Below are 18,574 nucleotides of genomic sequence, written 5' to 3'. Positions count from 1 at the left end.
CACACCTACATCTGCCCCTTCCTGTCATCACCTCTACACATGTCACACCTACATCTGCCCCTTCCTGTCATCACCTCTACACCTGTCACACCTACATCTGCCCCTTCCTGTTATCACCTCTACACATGTCACACCTACATCTGCCCCCTTCCTGTTATCACCTCTACACATGTCACACCTACATCTGCCCCCTTCCTGTCATCACCTCTACACCTGTCACACCTACATCTGCACCTTCCTATCATCACCTCTACACCTGTCATGCCTACATCTGCATCTCCCTGTCTTCACCTCTACACATGTCACACCTACATCTGCATCTTCCTGTCATCACCTCAACACCTGTCATGCCTACATCTGCATCTTCCTGTCTTCACCACTACACATGTCACACCTACATCTGCATCTTCCTGTCTTCACCTCTACACCTGTCACACCTACATCTGCACCTTCCTGTCTTCACCTCTACATGTGTCACACCTACATCTGTCCCTTCCTGTCATCACCTCTACACATGTCACACCTACATCTGCACCTTTCTCTGTTCACCTCTACACCTGTCACACCTACATCTGCCCCCTTCCTGTCTTCACCTCTACACATGTCACACCTACATCTGCACCTTCCTGTCATCACCTCTACACCTGTCACACCTGCATCTGCTCCTTTCTGTCATCACCTCTACACCTGTCACACCTACATCTGCCCCTTCCTGTCATTACCTCTACACCTGTCACACCTACATCTGCCCCTTCCTGTCATTACCTCTACACCTGTCACACCTACATCTGCCCCTTCCTGTCATTACCGCTACACATGTCACACCTACATCTGCACCTTCCTGTCATCACCTCTACACCTGTCACACCTACATCTGCCCCTTCCTGTCATTACCTCTACACATGTCACACCTACATCTGCACCTTCCTGTCATCACCTCAACACCTGTCACACCTACATCTGCTCCTTTCTGTTATCACCTCTACACCTGTCACACCTACATCTGCACCTTCCTGTCATCACCTCTACACCTGTCACACCTGCATCTGCTCCTTTCTGTCATCACCTCTACACCTGTCACACCTACATCTGGAGTGATGGCCTAGAGGTAACGCGTCCGCCTAGGAAGCGAGAGAATCTGAGCGCGTTGATTCGAATCGTGGCTCAGCCGCCGATATTTTCTCCCCCTCCACTAGACCTTGAGTAGTGGTCTTGATGCTAGTCATTTGGATGAGACGATAAACCGAGGTCCCGTGTGCAGCATGCATTTAGCGCACGTAAAAGAACCCACAGCAACAAAAGGGTTGTTCCTGGCAAAATTCTGTAGAAAAATCCACTTCGATAGGAAAAACAAATAAAACTACACGCAGGAAAAAATATATATATAAAAAAAAAAAGGGTGGCGCTGTAGTGTAGCGATGCGCTCTCCCTTGGGCGAGCAGCCCGAATTACACACAGAAAAATCTGATGTGATAAAAACAAATACAAATACAAATACAAATCTGCACCTTCCTGTCATCACCTCTACACCTGTCACACCTCCATCTGCACCTTTCTGTCATTACCTCTACACCTGTCACACCTACATCTGCACCTTCCTGTCTTCACCTCTACACCTGTCACACCTACATCTGCCCCTTCCTGTCTTCACCTCTACACCTGTCACACCTCCATCTGCACCTTCCTGTCATTACCTCTACACCTGTCACACCTACATCTGCACCTTCCTGTCTTCACCTCTACACCTGTCACACCTACATCTGCCCCTTCCTGTCTTCAACTCTACACCTGTCACACCTCCATCTGCACCTTCCTGTCATCACCTCTACACCTGTCACACCTACATCTGCCCCTTCCTGTCTTCAACTCTACACATGTCACACCTACATCTGCCCCTTTCTGTCATCACCTCTACACCTGTCACACCTCCATCTGCACCTTCCTGTCATCACCTCTACACCTGTCACACCTACATCTGCCCCTTCCTGTCATCACCTCTACACCTGTCACACCTCCATCTGCACCTTCCTGTCATCACCTCTACACCTGTCACACCTCCATCTGCACCTTCCTGTCATCACCTCTACACCTGTCACACCTCCATCTGCACCTTCCTGTCATCACCTCTACACCTGTCACACCTCCATCTGCACCTTCCTGTCATCACCTCTACACCTGTCACACCTACATCTGCACCTTCCTGTCATCACCTCTACACCTGTCACACCTACATCTGCCCCTTCCTGTCTTCAACTCTACACATGTCACACCTCCATCTGCACCTTCCTGTCATCACCTCTACACCTGTCACACCTACATCTGCACCTTCCTGTCTTCACCTCTACACCTGTCACACCTACATCTGCCCCTTCCTATCATTACCACTACACCTGTCACACCTACATCTGCCCCGTCCTGTCATTACCTCTACACCTGTCACACCTACATCTGCATCTTCCTGTCTTCACCTCTACACCTGTCACACCTACATCTGCATCTTCCTGTCTTCACCTCTACACCTGTCACACCTACATCTGCATCTTCCTGTCTTCACCTCTACACCTGTCACACCTACATCTGCTCCTTCCTGTCATCACCTCTACACCTGTCACACCTACATCTGCCCCTTCCTGTCATCACCTCTACACCTGTCACACCTACATCTGCTCCTTCCTGTCATCACCTCTACACATGTCACACCTGCATCTGCTCCTTTCTGTCATCACCTCTACACCTGTCACACCTACATCTGCCCCCTTCCTGTCATCACCTCTACACCTGTCACACCTACATCTGGAGTGATGGCCTAGAGGTAACGTGTCCGCCTAGGAAGCGAGAGAATCTGAGCGCGCTGATTCGAATCATGGCTCAGCCGCTGATATTTTCTCCCCCTCCACTAGACCTTGAGTGGTGGTCTGGACGCTAGTCATTTGGATGAGACGATAAACCGAGGTCCCGTGTGCAGCATGCATTTAGTGCACGTAAAAGAACCCACGGCAACAAAAGGGTTGTTCCTGGCAAAATTCTGTAGAAAAATCCACTTCAATAGGAAAAACATAAAACTACACGCAGGGAAAAAAAAAAAGAAAAAAGAAAAAAAAAGGGTGGCGCTGTAGTGTAACGACGTGCTCTCCCTGGGGAGAGCAGCCCGAATTTCACACAGAGAAATCTGATGTGATAAAAAGAAATACAAATACAAATCTGCACCTTCCTGTCATCACCTCTACACCTGTCACACCTCCATCTGCACCTTCCTGTCTTCACATCTACACCTGTCACACCTACATCTGCCCCCTTCCTGTCATCACCTCTACATCCCATCCAACTCTCTACAGATGTCCCTACACACACTAAACTTTGCTGACATACCTGTGTGAACTACATTTTGCTAACATATCTGTGTATTGGATTGGACAGGTGCCCCTATGAAGCGCAGCAGCGCAGTCACCTGAAGCGCCACATGGAGACGCATGAGGTGATGAAGCGCTTTGTGTGCCAGCACTGCGACTACTCGGCCAACACGGTGGGCTACATGAAGATCCACTATGCCCGCACCCACAAAGGCCTGCAGTACTCCCCGGACATGTCAAGCATCCCCAGCACCTCCACCGCCCCCCCCACAGACCAACAGGTAAACACTGTTCACCCCACCCCACAGACCAGCAGGTGAAAATGTTGGGGAGTTTTTTACCATATCTCTTGGGTGTCCCAGACTGCTGGCCACATGTAAAGATGGGGTTGATAGGATTGGGGCATCTAATGAGTTAAAAATGTTAGGGAGTCCTGGGTACTCTTTTACCGTATCACTTGTGTGTCCTAGACTGCCTGGCCACAGACCAACAGGTATACATGGTGCTGAAAGGATTGGGGCATCTGATGAGTTAAAAATTCTTGGGAGGAACTTGTTTGCCATAAATTCCGGAGGTTCTGAGACTACCTTTTTTCATTGTGATAAATGAAAATTGTCATTGCGGACTTTTTCTTTCACTTAAAGCCTGAACCGGACTATAAATGGCGGGCGATTTGAATCAAGCCAGTTTCTCACCAGAGTCTGACACTGTGACGTCGGTGAAGGTTTATTCAAAATAAAAGCCTAATAAAGCTACGGTTTGGCTTCATTTATGGCAGAGAGCGAGATTTGCCTAGCAGCTTCCAATCTAGACCTGAACTGACTTTGGAAAGTACAAAATGTGTCAGCTACACGTAATACAAAATTTGAATGCAGAGAAAAGGGGCGCAACCGAAACCTTGCTCTCGGGAGTTAAGACTTTAAACGAAGGGATCTGCTCACACAGGACAGTGAAACCAAATGTGAATATCTGTTCAGCTTAAAGCGGAATGACCAGATGTGAACAACACTTATCTGTCTTCACATTCATGGTGGTGACAAGGCCATGTATTGCTCTGGTTTATCCCTCTGTCTTCTTATGTTTGTATAGGTTTTCTGTGATTTCCTTCACAAAATCAATATTCTTCACTTGATTCAATTTTGGAGGGGTCTGAAACGGATGTCAGTAAATAGGTCTCTTTCTGCTATTTCCAGTTGTTGTTTTTTTAAACTTGATTAAAATTTTAAGTGGACTTGGGCAGACTTGGGTGAATTAAAAAAAAAAAAATCAAATTGAAGTTTGAATATTTTGGGGGTTTCTCTTTAACTGGTTCAGCCCTGAAATGGCCCCTCATAGTTTCTCATTGACTGGTTCAGCCCTGAAATGGCCCCTCATATTTTCTTTTTAACTGGTTCAGCCCTGAATGGCCCCTTATGGTTTCTGTTTAACTGGTTCAACCATGAAATGGCCCCTTATGGTTTCTGTTTAGCTGGTTCAACTCTGAAATGGCCCCTTATGGTTTCTGTCTAAATGCTTCAACCCTGAAATGGCCCCTTATGGTTTCTGTATAACAGGTTCAACCCTGAAATGGCCCCTTATGGTTTCTGTCTAAATGGTTCAACCCTGAAATGGCCCCTTATGGTTTCTGTCTAAATGGTTCAACCCTGAAATGGCCCCTTATGGTTTCTGTCTGAATGGTTCAACCCTGAAATGGCCCCTTATGGTTTCTGTCTAAATGGTTCAACCCTGAAATGGTCCCTTATAGTTTCTATCTAACAGGTTCAACCCAGAAATGGCCCTTTTGTGGTCAGCTGGGCTGTAGGAAAATGATTTGACGTATTTTGTGTTATTTCTCAAGTTCTCTTGTTTGTTGCTGTTCTTGCAGACATGTTTTGTGTGTGTTTTATTTCAAAAAGAAGAGGCGCATGATGTTTCCTTGCAATGTTCTTGCAGGTGTTCCGGTGTCTGAGCTGTGACTACCGTTTCGGCAACCTGTCTGACCTGAAGCGACACCTGAAGATCAAGCATCATGTGCAGGTGCAGGACTTCGCTGGCATGGAGCAGATGCAGATTTCTGAAGTGGAGGTGAGATGTCGCTTCAGATGTCGTCCAGTCACATGTCCTTGTAACTGGTAATGCACTGAAAACAATGTGTTACTTCAGATGTCTTAAAACATGTCCTGGTAACACACTGAAGACAATGTGTTACTTCAGATGTCCTAAAACATGTCCTGGTAACACACTGAAGACAATGTGTTACTTCAGATGTCTTAAAACATGTCCTGGTAACACACTGAAAACAATGTGTTACTTCAGGTGTTTTTAAACATGTCCTGGTAATGCACTGAAAACAATGTTACTTCAGATGCCCTAAAACATGTCCTGGTAACGCACTGAAAACAATGTGTTACTTCAGATGTCTTAAAACATGTCCTGGTAATGCACTGAAAACAATGTTACTTCAGATGCCCTAAAACATGTCCTGGTAACGCACTGAAAACAATGTGTTACTTCAGATGTCTTAAAACATGTCCTGGTAACACACTGAAGACAATGTGTTACTTCAGATGTCTTAAAACATGTCCTGGTAATGCACTGAAAACAATGTGTTACTTCAGATGTCCTAAAACATGTCCTGGTAACACACTGAAGACAATGTGTTACTTCAGATGTCTTAAAACATGTCCTGGTAATGCACTGAAAACAATGTGTTACTTCAGATGTCTTAAAACATGTCCTGGTAATGCACTAAAAACAATGTGTTACTTCAGATGTCCTAAAACATGTCCTGGTAACGCACTGAAAAAAATGTGTTACTTCAGATGTCTTAAAACATGTCCTGGTAACACACTGAAGACAATGTGTTACTTCAGATGTCTTAAAACATGTCCTAGTAATGCACTGAAGACAATGTGTTACTTCAGATGTCTTAAAACATGTCCTGGTAACACACTGAAGACAATGTGTTACTTCAGATGTCCTAAAACATGTCCTGGTAATGCACTGAAAACAATGTGTTACTTCAGATGTCTTAAAACATGTCCTGGTAATGCACTGAAAACAGTGTTACTTCAGATGTCTTAAAACATGTCCTGGTAACGCACTGAAGACAATGTGTTACTTCAGATGTCCTAAAACATGTCCTGGTAACGCATTGAAAACAATGTGTTACTTCAGATGTCTTAAAACATGTCCTGGTAACGCACTGAAGACAATGTGTTACTTCAGATGTCTTAAAACATGTCCTGGTAATGCACTGAAAACAATGTTACTTCAGATGTCCTAAAACATGTACTGGTAACGCACTGAAGACAATGTGTTACTTCAGATATCCTAAAACATGTCCTGGTAATGCACTGAAGACAATGTGTTACTTCAGATGTCTTAAAACATGTCCTGGTAACACACTGAAGACAATGTGTTACTTCAGATGTCCTAAAACATGTACTGGTAACGCACTGAAGACAATGTGTTACTTCAGATGTCCTAAAACATGTCCTGGTAACACACCGAAGACAATGTGTTACTTCAGATGTCTTAAAACATGTCCTGGTAATGCACTGAAGACAATGTGTTACTTCAGATATCTTAAAACATGTCCTGTTAACGCACTGAAGACAATGTGTCACTTCAGATGTCCTAAAACATGTCCTGGTAACGCACTGAAAACAATGTGTTACTTCAGATGTCCTAAAACATGTCCTAGTAACAGTTACCTCACTGAAGACAATGTGTTACTTCAGATGGCGTTCTTAAACATGCCCTGGTAACTGGTAATGCACTGAAGACAATGTGTTACTTCAGATTTAGTCCAAAAGTATGTCCTGGTAACTGGTGATGCACTGAAAACAATGTATTACATCAGATGTTGTCTTGAAACAGCTGTTGTGGTGTAGTGTATGTCACGCAGCATGCAAAAACCTGGCAAAAGTCACAGCCAGCTATTCTAAGCTGTGCTGCAGTGTGTGTGCAGATGTTACAGTGTAAAGGTGTTGCAGTGTATAGATGTTGCAGTGTACAGTTGTTGCAGTCTATGTACAGATGTTACAGTGTACAGGTGTTGCAGTGTGTGTACAGATGTTGCAGTGTATAGGTGTTGCAGTGTATAAGGTGTTGCAGTCTGTGTACAGATGTTACAGTGTACAGGTGTTGCAGTGTGTGTACAGGTGTTGCAGTCTGTGTACAGGTGTTGCAGTGTATAGGTGTTGCAGTGTCTGTACAGATGTTACAGTGTATAGGTGTTTCAGTGTGTGTACAGGTGTTGCAGTGTACGTACAGCTGTTACAGTGTACAGGTGTTGCAGTGTGTGTACAGGTGTTGCAGTGTATGTACAGGTGTTACAGTGTACAGGTGTTGCAGTGTATGTACAGGTGTTACAGTGTACAGGTGTTGCAGTGTGTGTACATGTGTTGCAGTGTATGTACAGGTGTTGCAGTATGTGTACATGCGTTGCAGTGTGTGTGTACAGGTGTTGCAGTGTGTGTACAGGTGTTGCAGTGTGTGTGTACAGGTGTTGCAGTGTGTGTGTGCAGGGGTTGCAGTGTGTGTGCAGGGGTTGGAGTGTGTGTGTGTGTGTGCAGGTGTTGCAGTGTGTGTGCAGGGATTGCAGTGTTTGTACAGGTGTTGCAGTGTGTGTGTGTGCAGGTGTTGCAGTGTGTGTGCAGGTGTTGCAGTGTGTGTACAGGTGTTGCAATGTGTGTGTGCAGGGGTTGCAGTGTGTGTGCAGGTGTTGTAATGTGCGTACAGGTGCTGCAGTGTGTGTGCAGGTGTGCAGTGTGTGTACAGGTGTTGTAGTGTGTGTGTGTTTGTACAGGTGTTGCAGTGTGTGTACATGTGTGCAGTGTGTGTACAGATGTTGCAGTGTGTGTACAGGTGTTACAGTGTGTGTACCGGGGTTGCAATTTGTGTACATATGTTGCAGTGTGTGTGCAGGTGTTAAAGTGTGTGTACAGGTGGTGCAGTGTGTGTACAGGTGTTGCAGTGTGTGTGCAGGTGTTAAAGTGAGTGTACAGGTGTTGCAGTGTGTGTACAGGTGTTGCAGTGTGTGTGCAGGTGTTACAGTGTGTGCACGTGTTGCAGTGTGCAGGTGTTGCAGTGTGCAGGTGTTGCAGTGTGTGTGCATGTGTTACAGTGTGTGTGCAGGTGTTGCAGTGTGTGTACAGGTGTTGCAGTGTGTGTACAGGTGTTGCAGTGTGTGTGCAGGTGTTGCAGTGTGTGTACAGGTGTTGCAGTGTGTGTGCAGGTGTTGCAGTGTGTGTACAGGTGTTGCAGTGTATGTACAGGTGTTGCAGTGTGTGTGCAGGTGTTACAGTGTGCAGAGGAAACACCTGTCACACAGACCACAGAGATTGTGGAGCCGGCCACCACTGTGATGGCACCTTCTGAAACAGGTGTGTGTTGTTGTACTGTGTTGTGCTGTGTTGTGCTTTGGTGTATTGTGGTGTATTGTGTCATGTCATGCCGCATTATATTGTGTTGTGTTGTATTGTAGTGTGTTTTATTGTACTGTGATGTAAAGTGTTATTTTATATTGTACTGTGTTGGTTTGTGTTGTACTGAAGTGTATCATGTTGTATTGTGTTGTACTGTGGTGTAGTGTGTTATATTGTACTGTGGTGTATTGTGTTATCTTATATTGTACTGTGTCTCTGAAACAAGACAGTGGACCTCATAAGGCTGGACAGGACACATTGATCAAGTCTCTTGAATAACATTTCTCAGCAACTGGGAATGAAAATGAAGAACAGTAGAAGAGGTGTACAAAGCAGAATTCATCATGTTTAAGAAAAAGAATTGTAAAAAAATGTTTTATACTTGCTTCTTTTGGTTGGTCCAGTTCATGTCCTGTATTAATTTGCTTTTTTGGAATTATTTTCTTTTCACGTCAAATATTATGATGCACAGTGTATGTTAATGTTGAGGCTGATAATGTTGACAATGACGATGATGATGATAATGAACAGGGGGAGGAGGAGGGAGAAGATGACAATGTTGATGAAGACGGCTGTCATATTGATATTGATGTTTATGATGACGATGAAAATGACAGTGATGTTGATGATTATGACAATGACAGTGATGATAATGATGATGAAGAAGATGATGAGAAGATGAAGATGATGATAAAGATGATAGTGATGAAGATGAAGAAGAAGATGAAGATGATGATAATGATGATGATGATGAAGAAGATGATGATGAAGATGAACAAGATGATGATGATGAAAATGACAGTGATGATGATGACAATGATGAGGAAGATGAAAATGATTAAAATGGTGATGAAGAAGATCATGAGAATGTTGAAAATGATGAAAATGATGATGGAGAAGATAATGAAGAAGCTGAAGATGATGATAATGATGATGATGCTGGCAGTGAGCAGTGCTGATCTGGACGAGAAGACCGTGTCTGCCGTCAATCTGCTACAGCAAATCATCACCATGCAGAGCCAGGTGAGCACCCTTCCTTTTAGTTGCGTAGTTTCCACACTACATTTCTACATGAATCACTATGATGTATTTTCTACATGACATTTCTACATTAATCACCATGCTGTATTTTCTACACTATATTTCTACATTAATCACCATGCTGTATTTTCTACATGACATTTCTACATTAATCACCATGCTGTATTTTCTACACTATATTTCTACATTAATCACCATGCTGTATTTTCTAATTGACATTTCTACATTAATCACCATGCTGTATTTTCTACACTATATTTCTACATTAATCACCATGCTGTATTTTCTACATGACATTTCTACATTAATCACCATGCTGTATTTTCTACACTATATTTCTACATTAATCACCATGCTGTATTTTCTACATGACATTTCTACATTAATCACCATGCTGTATTTTCTACACTATATTTCTACATTAATCACCATGCTGTATTTTCTAATTGACATTTCTACATTAATCACCATGCTGTATTTTCTACACTATATTTCTACATTAATCACCATGCTGTATTTTCTAATTGACATTTCTACATTAATCACGATGCTGTATTTTCTACACTATATTTCTACATTAATCACCATGCTGTATTTTCTACACTACATTTCTACATTAATCACCATGCTGTATTTTCTACACTACATTTCTACATTAATCACCATATTGTATTTTCTACACTACATTTTCTACATTAATCCTTTCGCTGCCAGGAAAATAAGATTTACGTGAAATCTTTTTGCCAGGGTTTTTTCACAAAAAACAGGTATATATTTTCAAAAAATTCTGTGCTCTTTATTATTGGAGAAAGACCCATAAAAGTATATATTTTCTGAAAGGTAAATGAATTAAGAATACAAAACACATGATGTTTTCCCTTTTTATATATTTTCAATGATATGCTGTTGTTTTGAAATCAGTGTTTTGTTTTTTGTCACATTTTCAGCTTGTTCATTACAGACATTAGTCAGGTAATTTGCACTAAAATATCATATTTTCTGGACAAATGGATAATAACTGCACACACAAATTATACTAGAACAACCACAATAAAAAAAAAATGCATTGTGACCTCTCCAAGTGATAATATGGATGTGGGGCCACGCCCCCTCGGTCTCCACCACCCTCCTCTTCACCCCTCTCACACACGGTCACTTCATCCAATTCTCATCAGATTGCGTTGGCTGAGTGCCAAGAAAATCGCCCACACTGTGTCCTGCTAAATATTTGCTCACTTTCTGTCAACTGCTACAGCTGTAAAGTCGGCATCACTCACTGATAGTCGTATCATGGCCAGTCTCTTCATTGCTCCCTTTATTTTCTATCAAATCGTCCTACAAAAGTTCATCACTGTCTTCTCCTTTGAATTTACACTTCAATTCTTTCTGAGCATCAGCTAAAGAAAGCAATCTTGGTTGGCTTCATGCAACCACGATCACATGTCTTGAGCACGAGGTCCAACATTTTGTTGAGCGAGCGAAGAGAAGAGCCAGGCAAACACTGCGGCAGTAATCCAACCAAAACGTTGGATAAAGGACTGCCTCATGACGTAGATGGGGTTTCTAGCTATGAATAGAATCTAGAAAGATTCCCCAAGCTAAAGTTACCAGTATTTTTGTCAACGAACTCAATGCAAACTAGGGAAGAGTCAGAATATTTTGATGACGAGTTATCTCATCATTGTGGCAGCGAAGCGTACATGCTTGCGCTGACGAGTTATCTCGTCATATAGGCAGCCTAGGGGTTAATCACCATGCTGTATTTTCTACACTACATTTCTACATTAATCACCACATTATATTTTCTACATTAATCACCATGCTGTATTTTCTACACTACATTTCTACATTAATCACCATGATATATTTTCTACACTACATTTTTACATTAATCACCACATTATATTTTTTACATTAATCACCATGCTGTATTTTCAACAATAAATTTCTACATGATGATGATGATGGTGATAGTGATGATGATGATGATGATGATGGTGATAGTGATGATGATGATGATGATGATGATGATAGTGATGATGATGATGATGGTGGTGATAATGATGATGGAGATGATTGTGGTGATGGTAATGATAATGACCATAATTGTGATGATAATATTGTCAGTTGATGATGGTGATGATGATGGTGATGATGATCATGATGATGATTGTGATGGTGGTGGTGATGATAGTGGTGGCCGTGGTGGTGATGGTGGTGATGATGATGATGGTGATAGTGGTGGTGGTGGTGGTGGTGATGATGATGATGGTGATGGTGGTGGTGGTGGTTATGATGGTGATAGTGGTGGTGGTGGTGGTGATGATGATGGTGATGGTGGTGGTGGTGGTGATGATGATGATGGTGATGGTGGTGATGATGGTGATGGTGGTGGTGGTGGTGATGATGGTGATGGTGGTGATGATGATGATGGTGATAGTGGTGGTGGTGGTGGTGATGATGATGATGGTGATGGTGGTGGTGGTGGTTATGATGGTGATGGTGATGGTGATGATGATGATGACGATGATAATGAAGGAGATGTTGATGGTGATGATGATAATGATGGTGGCTGTGTGGACAGGGGGCCTTTGGTCAGCAGGAGATCAAGGTGATGTCAGAGGATGGTCAGCTTCTGTCTGTCAACCCTGAAACCATCATTGTGCAGCAACAAGACGGCCAACAGGTGTGTGTGTTGTGTGTGTGTTGTGTGTGTTATGTGTGTCTGTCAACCCTGAAACCATCATTGTGCAGCAACAAGACGGCCAACACAGGTGTGTGTGTTGTGTGTGTGTTGTGTGTGTTATGTGTGTCTGTCAACCCTGAAACCATCATTGTGCAGCAACAAGACGGCCAACAGGTGTGTGTGTTGTGTGTGTTATGTGTGTCTGTCAACCCTGAAACCATCATTGTGCAGCAACAAGACGGCCAACAGGTGTGTGTGTTGTGTGTGTTATGTGTGTGTGTTGTGTGTGTGTTATGTGTGTCTGTCAACCCTGAAACCATCATTGTGCAGCAACAAGACGGCCAACAGGTGTGTGTGTTGTGTGTGTTATGTGTGTCTGTCAACCCTGAAACCATCATTGTGCAGCAACAAGACGGCCAACAGGTGTGTGTGTGTGTTATGTGTGTGTTGTGTGTGTGTTATGTGTGTGTGTGTGTGTGTTGTGTGTGTGTTATGTGTGTGTTGTGTGTGTGTTATGTGTGTGTGTTGTGTGTGTGTTATGTGTGTCTGTCAACCCTGAAACCATCATCATGCAGCAACAAAACGACCAACAGGTGTGTGTGTGTGATGTGTGTTGTGTGTGTGTTATGTGTGTCTGTCAACCCTGAAACTATCGTCATGCAGCAACAAGACAGCCAACAGGTGTGTGTGTGTGTGTGTTTTGTATGTGTTATGTGTGTGTTGTGTGTGTGCTGTGTATGTGTTATGTGTGTCTGTCAATCCTGAAACCATCATCGTGCAGCAACAAGACGGCCAACAGGTGTGTGTGTTGTGTGTGTTATGTGTGTGTTATGTGTGTGTGTCGTGTGTGTTGTGTGTGTGTTGTGTATGTGTTATGTGTGTCTGTCAACCATGAAACCATCATCATGCAGCAACAAGACGGCCAGCAGGTGTGTGTGTTGTGTGTTCATGACTGGGTTTACAGAGTACGAGTCAGGCTGCATGATTCTGAATGTGGATGAAGTTTATTCAGTTTGTTATCAAGGAGACCAGCAATAAGAGAGTTGCAGTGGTCTAATCTAGATAGCATGCACTGTAATACATCCTGTATTCTATCCTGCTCTGTTGTAATATACCCTATATTCTATGCTGTTCTGTTGTAATTCATCATATGTTCTATCCTGTCACATTTTGGTATGTGTATGTAACATTGATGTAATGTGTTATGTAAACAAAAGTGTTTTGTAAAGCACCAAGAGCAGATTTCTGGATAGTGTGCCATAAAAATATCCATTATTATTAATATATTATATTCTGTTCTGTTGTAATATATCCCATATTATATCCTGTTCTCTTGTAATATATCATGCATTAAATTCTGTTCTCTTGTAATATATTCTATGTTATATCTTGTTCTGACGGGCGCAACAGCCGAGTGGTTAAAGCGTTGGACTTTCAGTCTGAGGGTCCTGGGTTTGAATCTCAGTAACGGCTCCTGGTGGGTAAAAGGGTGGAGATTTTTCTGATCTCCCAGGTCAACATATGTGCAGACCTGCTTGTGCCTGAACTTCATATGTATACGCAAGCAGTAGATCAGATACACTCGTTAAAGGTTCTGTAATCCATGTTAGCATTCAGTGGGTTATGGAAACAAGAACATACCCAGCATGCACACCCCCGAAAACGGAATATGGCTTGCCTATATGGTGGGGTAAAAATGGTCATACACGTAAAAGCCTACTTGTGTGCATATGAGTGAATGTGGGAGTTGCAGCCCACGAACGAAGAAGAAGAAGAAATCTTGTTCTGTTGTGATAAATCATGTATTCTATCCTGTTCTGTTGTAATGTATCCTCTATGATATCCTTTTCTGTTGTGAAATATCCTATATTCTATTTTATCCTTTTGTAATATATCCTATATTCTATCCTGTTCTGTTTTAATAAATCATATCCTATACTCTATTCTGTTCTGTTGCAATGTATTTTGTAAATTGTTCTTCTCAGGTCCTGGTGACCAATAATGAGCAAGGCCTGGAGAACACTGGTCAGTACATCATCCAGTACGTTGCCCCTGACGACCCCACTGCTGACCCCTCCATGGAGGGCGTTCCCATGGAGATCCAAACCGTAGACAGCACCGAGTCTGTTGAGTTCATGACAGAGTAGAAGTTGGGATGGAAAACATGAATTTTTTTTTTCTGCTTTTTTCAGAAAAAGCACTGAGTGACACATTGTGGACTGTCTTGAATCACTTTAATGAATGATGTTTAACCATGACCAAGCAGCTTGTCTTGGATTTGAAATGAGATTGTGTGAAAAAAAAAAGAAGTAAATAGTATGGGACTGCAGATTTATACTGGTTTGGTAACAGATCGAAAAATGTGTCAGAGATACATGACTAATTTCTTAGATATAAAAAGAGACAGCACAAAAATATGTGGATTAGTATAGGACTTCAAATATGTATGGGTTTGGTAACAGACTGACATGTCATTTAGAGAAATGATCATATTGTTCTCATTAAAGTTTTTTTTTTTTTTGATTGTTTAATTGTGTGCCTGAATGGTAGAATCTGTTGACACCTAAAATGATTATTGTGTTAATAATACATTTTGCAACAAAGCAAAATTTTGTTAATTTCAAAGCAGTAGAATTCATGGTACGATGGAAAAATAATTACTTGGTGTTTTCGAACTCATGAGAAGTATAGTCATAAATCACACAATATCTGTAAATTTGGGTGCCTTAAGATGAGGTTTTGTTGTGGTATAATTATGGATTTTGCCCTTCACAGAATCAGATGGCATATGCCAACATACATTCTTTTTTTTACCTGAGCTTTTCTTTAGTATCAAGGTTATTTATGCATGTGATAGTGCTTTTCTGTGGGTTTTTTTTTCCACATTGTTGTAAATGAGTCTTGTCAAGAGGGTCTGGTCAGTGGTCTTGTCATATGTTCATGAATTTGTATTGTTTTGTATTGTATTATGTTGTCACAACAGACTTCTCTGTATTCAAGTTGTGTTGTATTGTATTGTTTTGTACTGTTTTGTCACAACAGATTTCTCTGTATTCAAGTTGTATTGTGTTGGGTTTTTTTCACAGCAGACTTCTCTGTATTCAGTGTGGGTTGCTCTCCTCACAGAGGGCATATTGTCACAATGAGCACCACCATTTTTTTCTTCCTTTTTCTCCTTCCTGCCAGTGTATTTGTTATTTGTACACCAGTATATAGAGATATGGAATATGCCACATGTCTTCTGTATGCCAGTTTATAGAGACATGGGAATATGTCTTCTGTACACCAGTGTATAGAGATATGGAATATGTGACATGTTTTCCGTACACCAATTTATAGAGACATGGGAATATGTCTTCTGTACACCAGTGTATAGAGATATAGAATATGTGACATGTTTTCCGTACACCAATTTATAGAGACATGGGAATATGTCTTCTGTACACCAGTGTATAGAGATATGGAATATGTGACATGTTTTCCGTACACCAGTTTATAGAGACATGGGAATATGTCTTCTGTACACCAGTATACAGAGATAGGGGAATATGTAACATGTCTTCTGTACAACAGTTTATAGAGATATGGGAATATGTCTTTTGTACAACATTGTATAGAGATATGGAATATGCGACATGTTTTCCGTACAACAATTTATAGAGACATGGAAATATGTCTTCTGTACACCAGTGTATAGAAATATCTTCTGTACATCAGTATATAGAGATGTCTTCTGTACACCAGTGTATAGAGATATAGGAATATGTGACATGTCTTCTGTACTCCAATTTAAATATATGGGAATATGTCTTCTGTACACCAATGAAAAGAGATATGGGAATATGTGACACATCTCTGTACACCAGTATGTAGAGATATGGGAATATGTCATCTGTACACCAGTGTATAGAGATATCTTGTGTAAACCAATGTATAAAGATGTCTTTTGTAGACCAGTATATAGAGATATGGGAATATGTATTCTGTACACCAGTGCATAGAGATTTCTTCTGTACACCAGTGTATAGAGATATATTATATACATCTGTGTAAGATATGGGAATATGCGACATGTCTTCTGTACACCAATGAATAGAGATATGGGAATACGTGTAACGATTACCTTGTTTGTAAACAGAAACATTGATTGATAAACTTCCAGTATGTTCTGATTATGGAGTTATTCCCCTTTAGGTTTCTGTGTGATGATTTTCCAGGTAAACAACGGTGAATTAAAATGATGGCAAATCTTTACATGGCCTGATGGTTATTATCCAAAGCATGTACAACTGATCAATATTTAAACCAATTATGCAACATGAAAACACTCAACAATAATGTGACATGTCTCTGTACACCAATTTATAGAAATATGGGACATGTCTTCTGCTGTTGCTTGAAAAGAAAACATGATACATTCACACAAGTGTGGTATGAAACTGTCGTCTGTCCATGCAAGACTAGTTTTTTTAATGTCAGTTTTTGCCTTCTGTTCTGCAGATGTATTTATAAATCAGTTTTTTTTATGTTGTACATATATGACAGCTGGCAATACAAAGAGACAAACAAGTCAGTTTTTTGTTCCAAAACGAAACAAGGGCACACAACTTCAAGCCACAATGATCACTGGCTTTCAGTTATCTGTCCTTGTTATGTTTAGACAATAAGAGTTAGTGCACTTGTTTATTTTCCATGCTGTTTGTTGCTCCCCATCAGATCTGATGTTTCATTCACAATTTCATTAAACATACTTTCTAAGTCTGAGATGATAGAGTTATTCTGATTCTGACAGCATGATACACAGTTCTGTTGTACAGTAAAAATTGTTTTGATCAGTACAACCACAGCTTTTCACAAATGAAAACTGCCTGGTTTCTAATGACATTATGGGGTCAAGCGTGAGCTGCCTGTGTTTTAGGCTTATGCTGCCCCCTTTGCATGAATATTCAATATCTATGGCAATATTAACTGCTTTGACACTATGTGTAACATGTGTTGTGTATTACATCTAAAAAATAAAAAGGCTGTGATTGGAACAAAGGAGTCTAGTTGTGTATGGTAGCATTAGCTGCTTTGACAGCAGTATGTCTAATATGCATTGTGTATAACACCTTTGAAGGAAATAAGGCTCTGATATGGATGCTTATAATTCTAGCGCCTATCCTCAGTCAAAGACCAGGCTCTAAGCGCTTTACAAACACAGAGTCATTTACACAACAGGCTGCCTGCCTTTTTTTTTTTTTTTTTTTTTTTTTTTTTTTTTGCTGTCCCATCATCTGCACCGTTTCAGTGGCATCACTCCCACGCCGCTCATTTAGATTCCTCCATACACGGCCACACCCGGGTTCGTCCGTCACAGTTCCAGCATCAGCAGTCTGCAGGGAACCATCGATGTTAGGTCGCCAGGAGGCCACACACCAGAGGAGACCCTGCACTGCTGCTGAGTCACTTCGGTGGTGTTTAGTGGTGCCTTTTCTGATTTAACGTACTTAGGACACCACCTACTAAGCCCCCTACTAACGACAATAATGGTTTAGTCACAGAGCCAGACTGAGTGAGTGCCCCTCCTAGAGTGGAGACTGCCACCACATTCCTCAAACAACAGCCCCCCATGAATCTGCCGACACTGAAGACATTGACAGGACTCACCCCAAGCACGGAAGTGGAGAGGTATCGAAATCGAGGTCACTATGAGAGCAGGGCATGAAAGGCCACAGACTTTGAGACTATTTTGTTTATATTGATGATGATGAAGGAGGAGGATGACGATGACGATGTTGCTATGGAGGTCCATTTTGGTTTAGGACTGCCTGACAAGGCTGTACTCTATGCTTCCTGTCATAATGATATCCCGGCGTTAACCAGGCCCGAGAGATAGACACTTGCAGTGTTGGTCAGGTAATTAGAGCAACACGCCCAAAGACGCATCCTTGAAGTGGATGACACTCGACTGTGCGGTCCCAGTCTCCCCATTTAAGCCCACAGCACACTCAAATCTAGGTAGGAGCCGGCCACGGGCCGAAAAACCCACCTCCGCTGGGACTGGAACCCGCGTCATCCCAGCCGTCAGTCCGCGACGCTAACCA

At 42.0% G+C, this 18,574-nt stretch overlaps 1 protein-coding gene across 2 annotated transcripts in view; it reads left to right on the top strand.

Annotated features, from left to right (window-relative positions):
• LOC143300559 (zinc finger protein ZFAT-like) overlaps positions 1-17,515 on the top strand; it is a 48,989-nt gene extending 31,474 nt beyond the window's left edge. For both annotated transcript variants that reach the window (XM_076614315.1, XM_076614316.1), the window contains 6 exons: positions 3,418-3,631; positions 5,283-5,414; positions 8,632-8,719; positions 9,708-9,784; positions 12,387-12,488; positions 14,474-17,515. In XM_076614315.1, the coding sequence (XP_076470430.1) occupies positions 3,418-3,631; positions 5,283-5,414; positions 8,632-8,719; positions 9,708-9,784; positions 12,387-12,488; positions 14,474-14,635 (775 nt within the window). In that variant the 3' untranslated portion in view covers positions 14,636-17,515. The remainder of the gene's footprint in view (positions 1-3,417; positions 3,632-5,282; positions 5,415-8,631; positions 8,720-9,707; positions 9,785-12,386; positions 12,489-14,473) is intronic.
• The last annotated feature ends 1,059 nt before the right edge of the window (positions 17,516-18,574 follow it).

The sequence above is a fragment of the Babylonia areolata genome, chromosome 26 (genome assembly GCF_041734735.1).
Source record: "Babylonia areolata isolate BAREFJ2019XMU chromosome 26, ASM4173473v1, whole genome shotgun sequence".
In the NCBI taxonomy this organism is placed as follows: Eukaryota; Metazoa; Mollusca; class Gastropoda; order Neogastropoda; family Buccinidae; genus Babylonia; species Babylonia areolata.
This window is presented reverse-complemented; position numbering and strand designations above follow the sequence as displayed.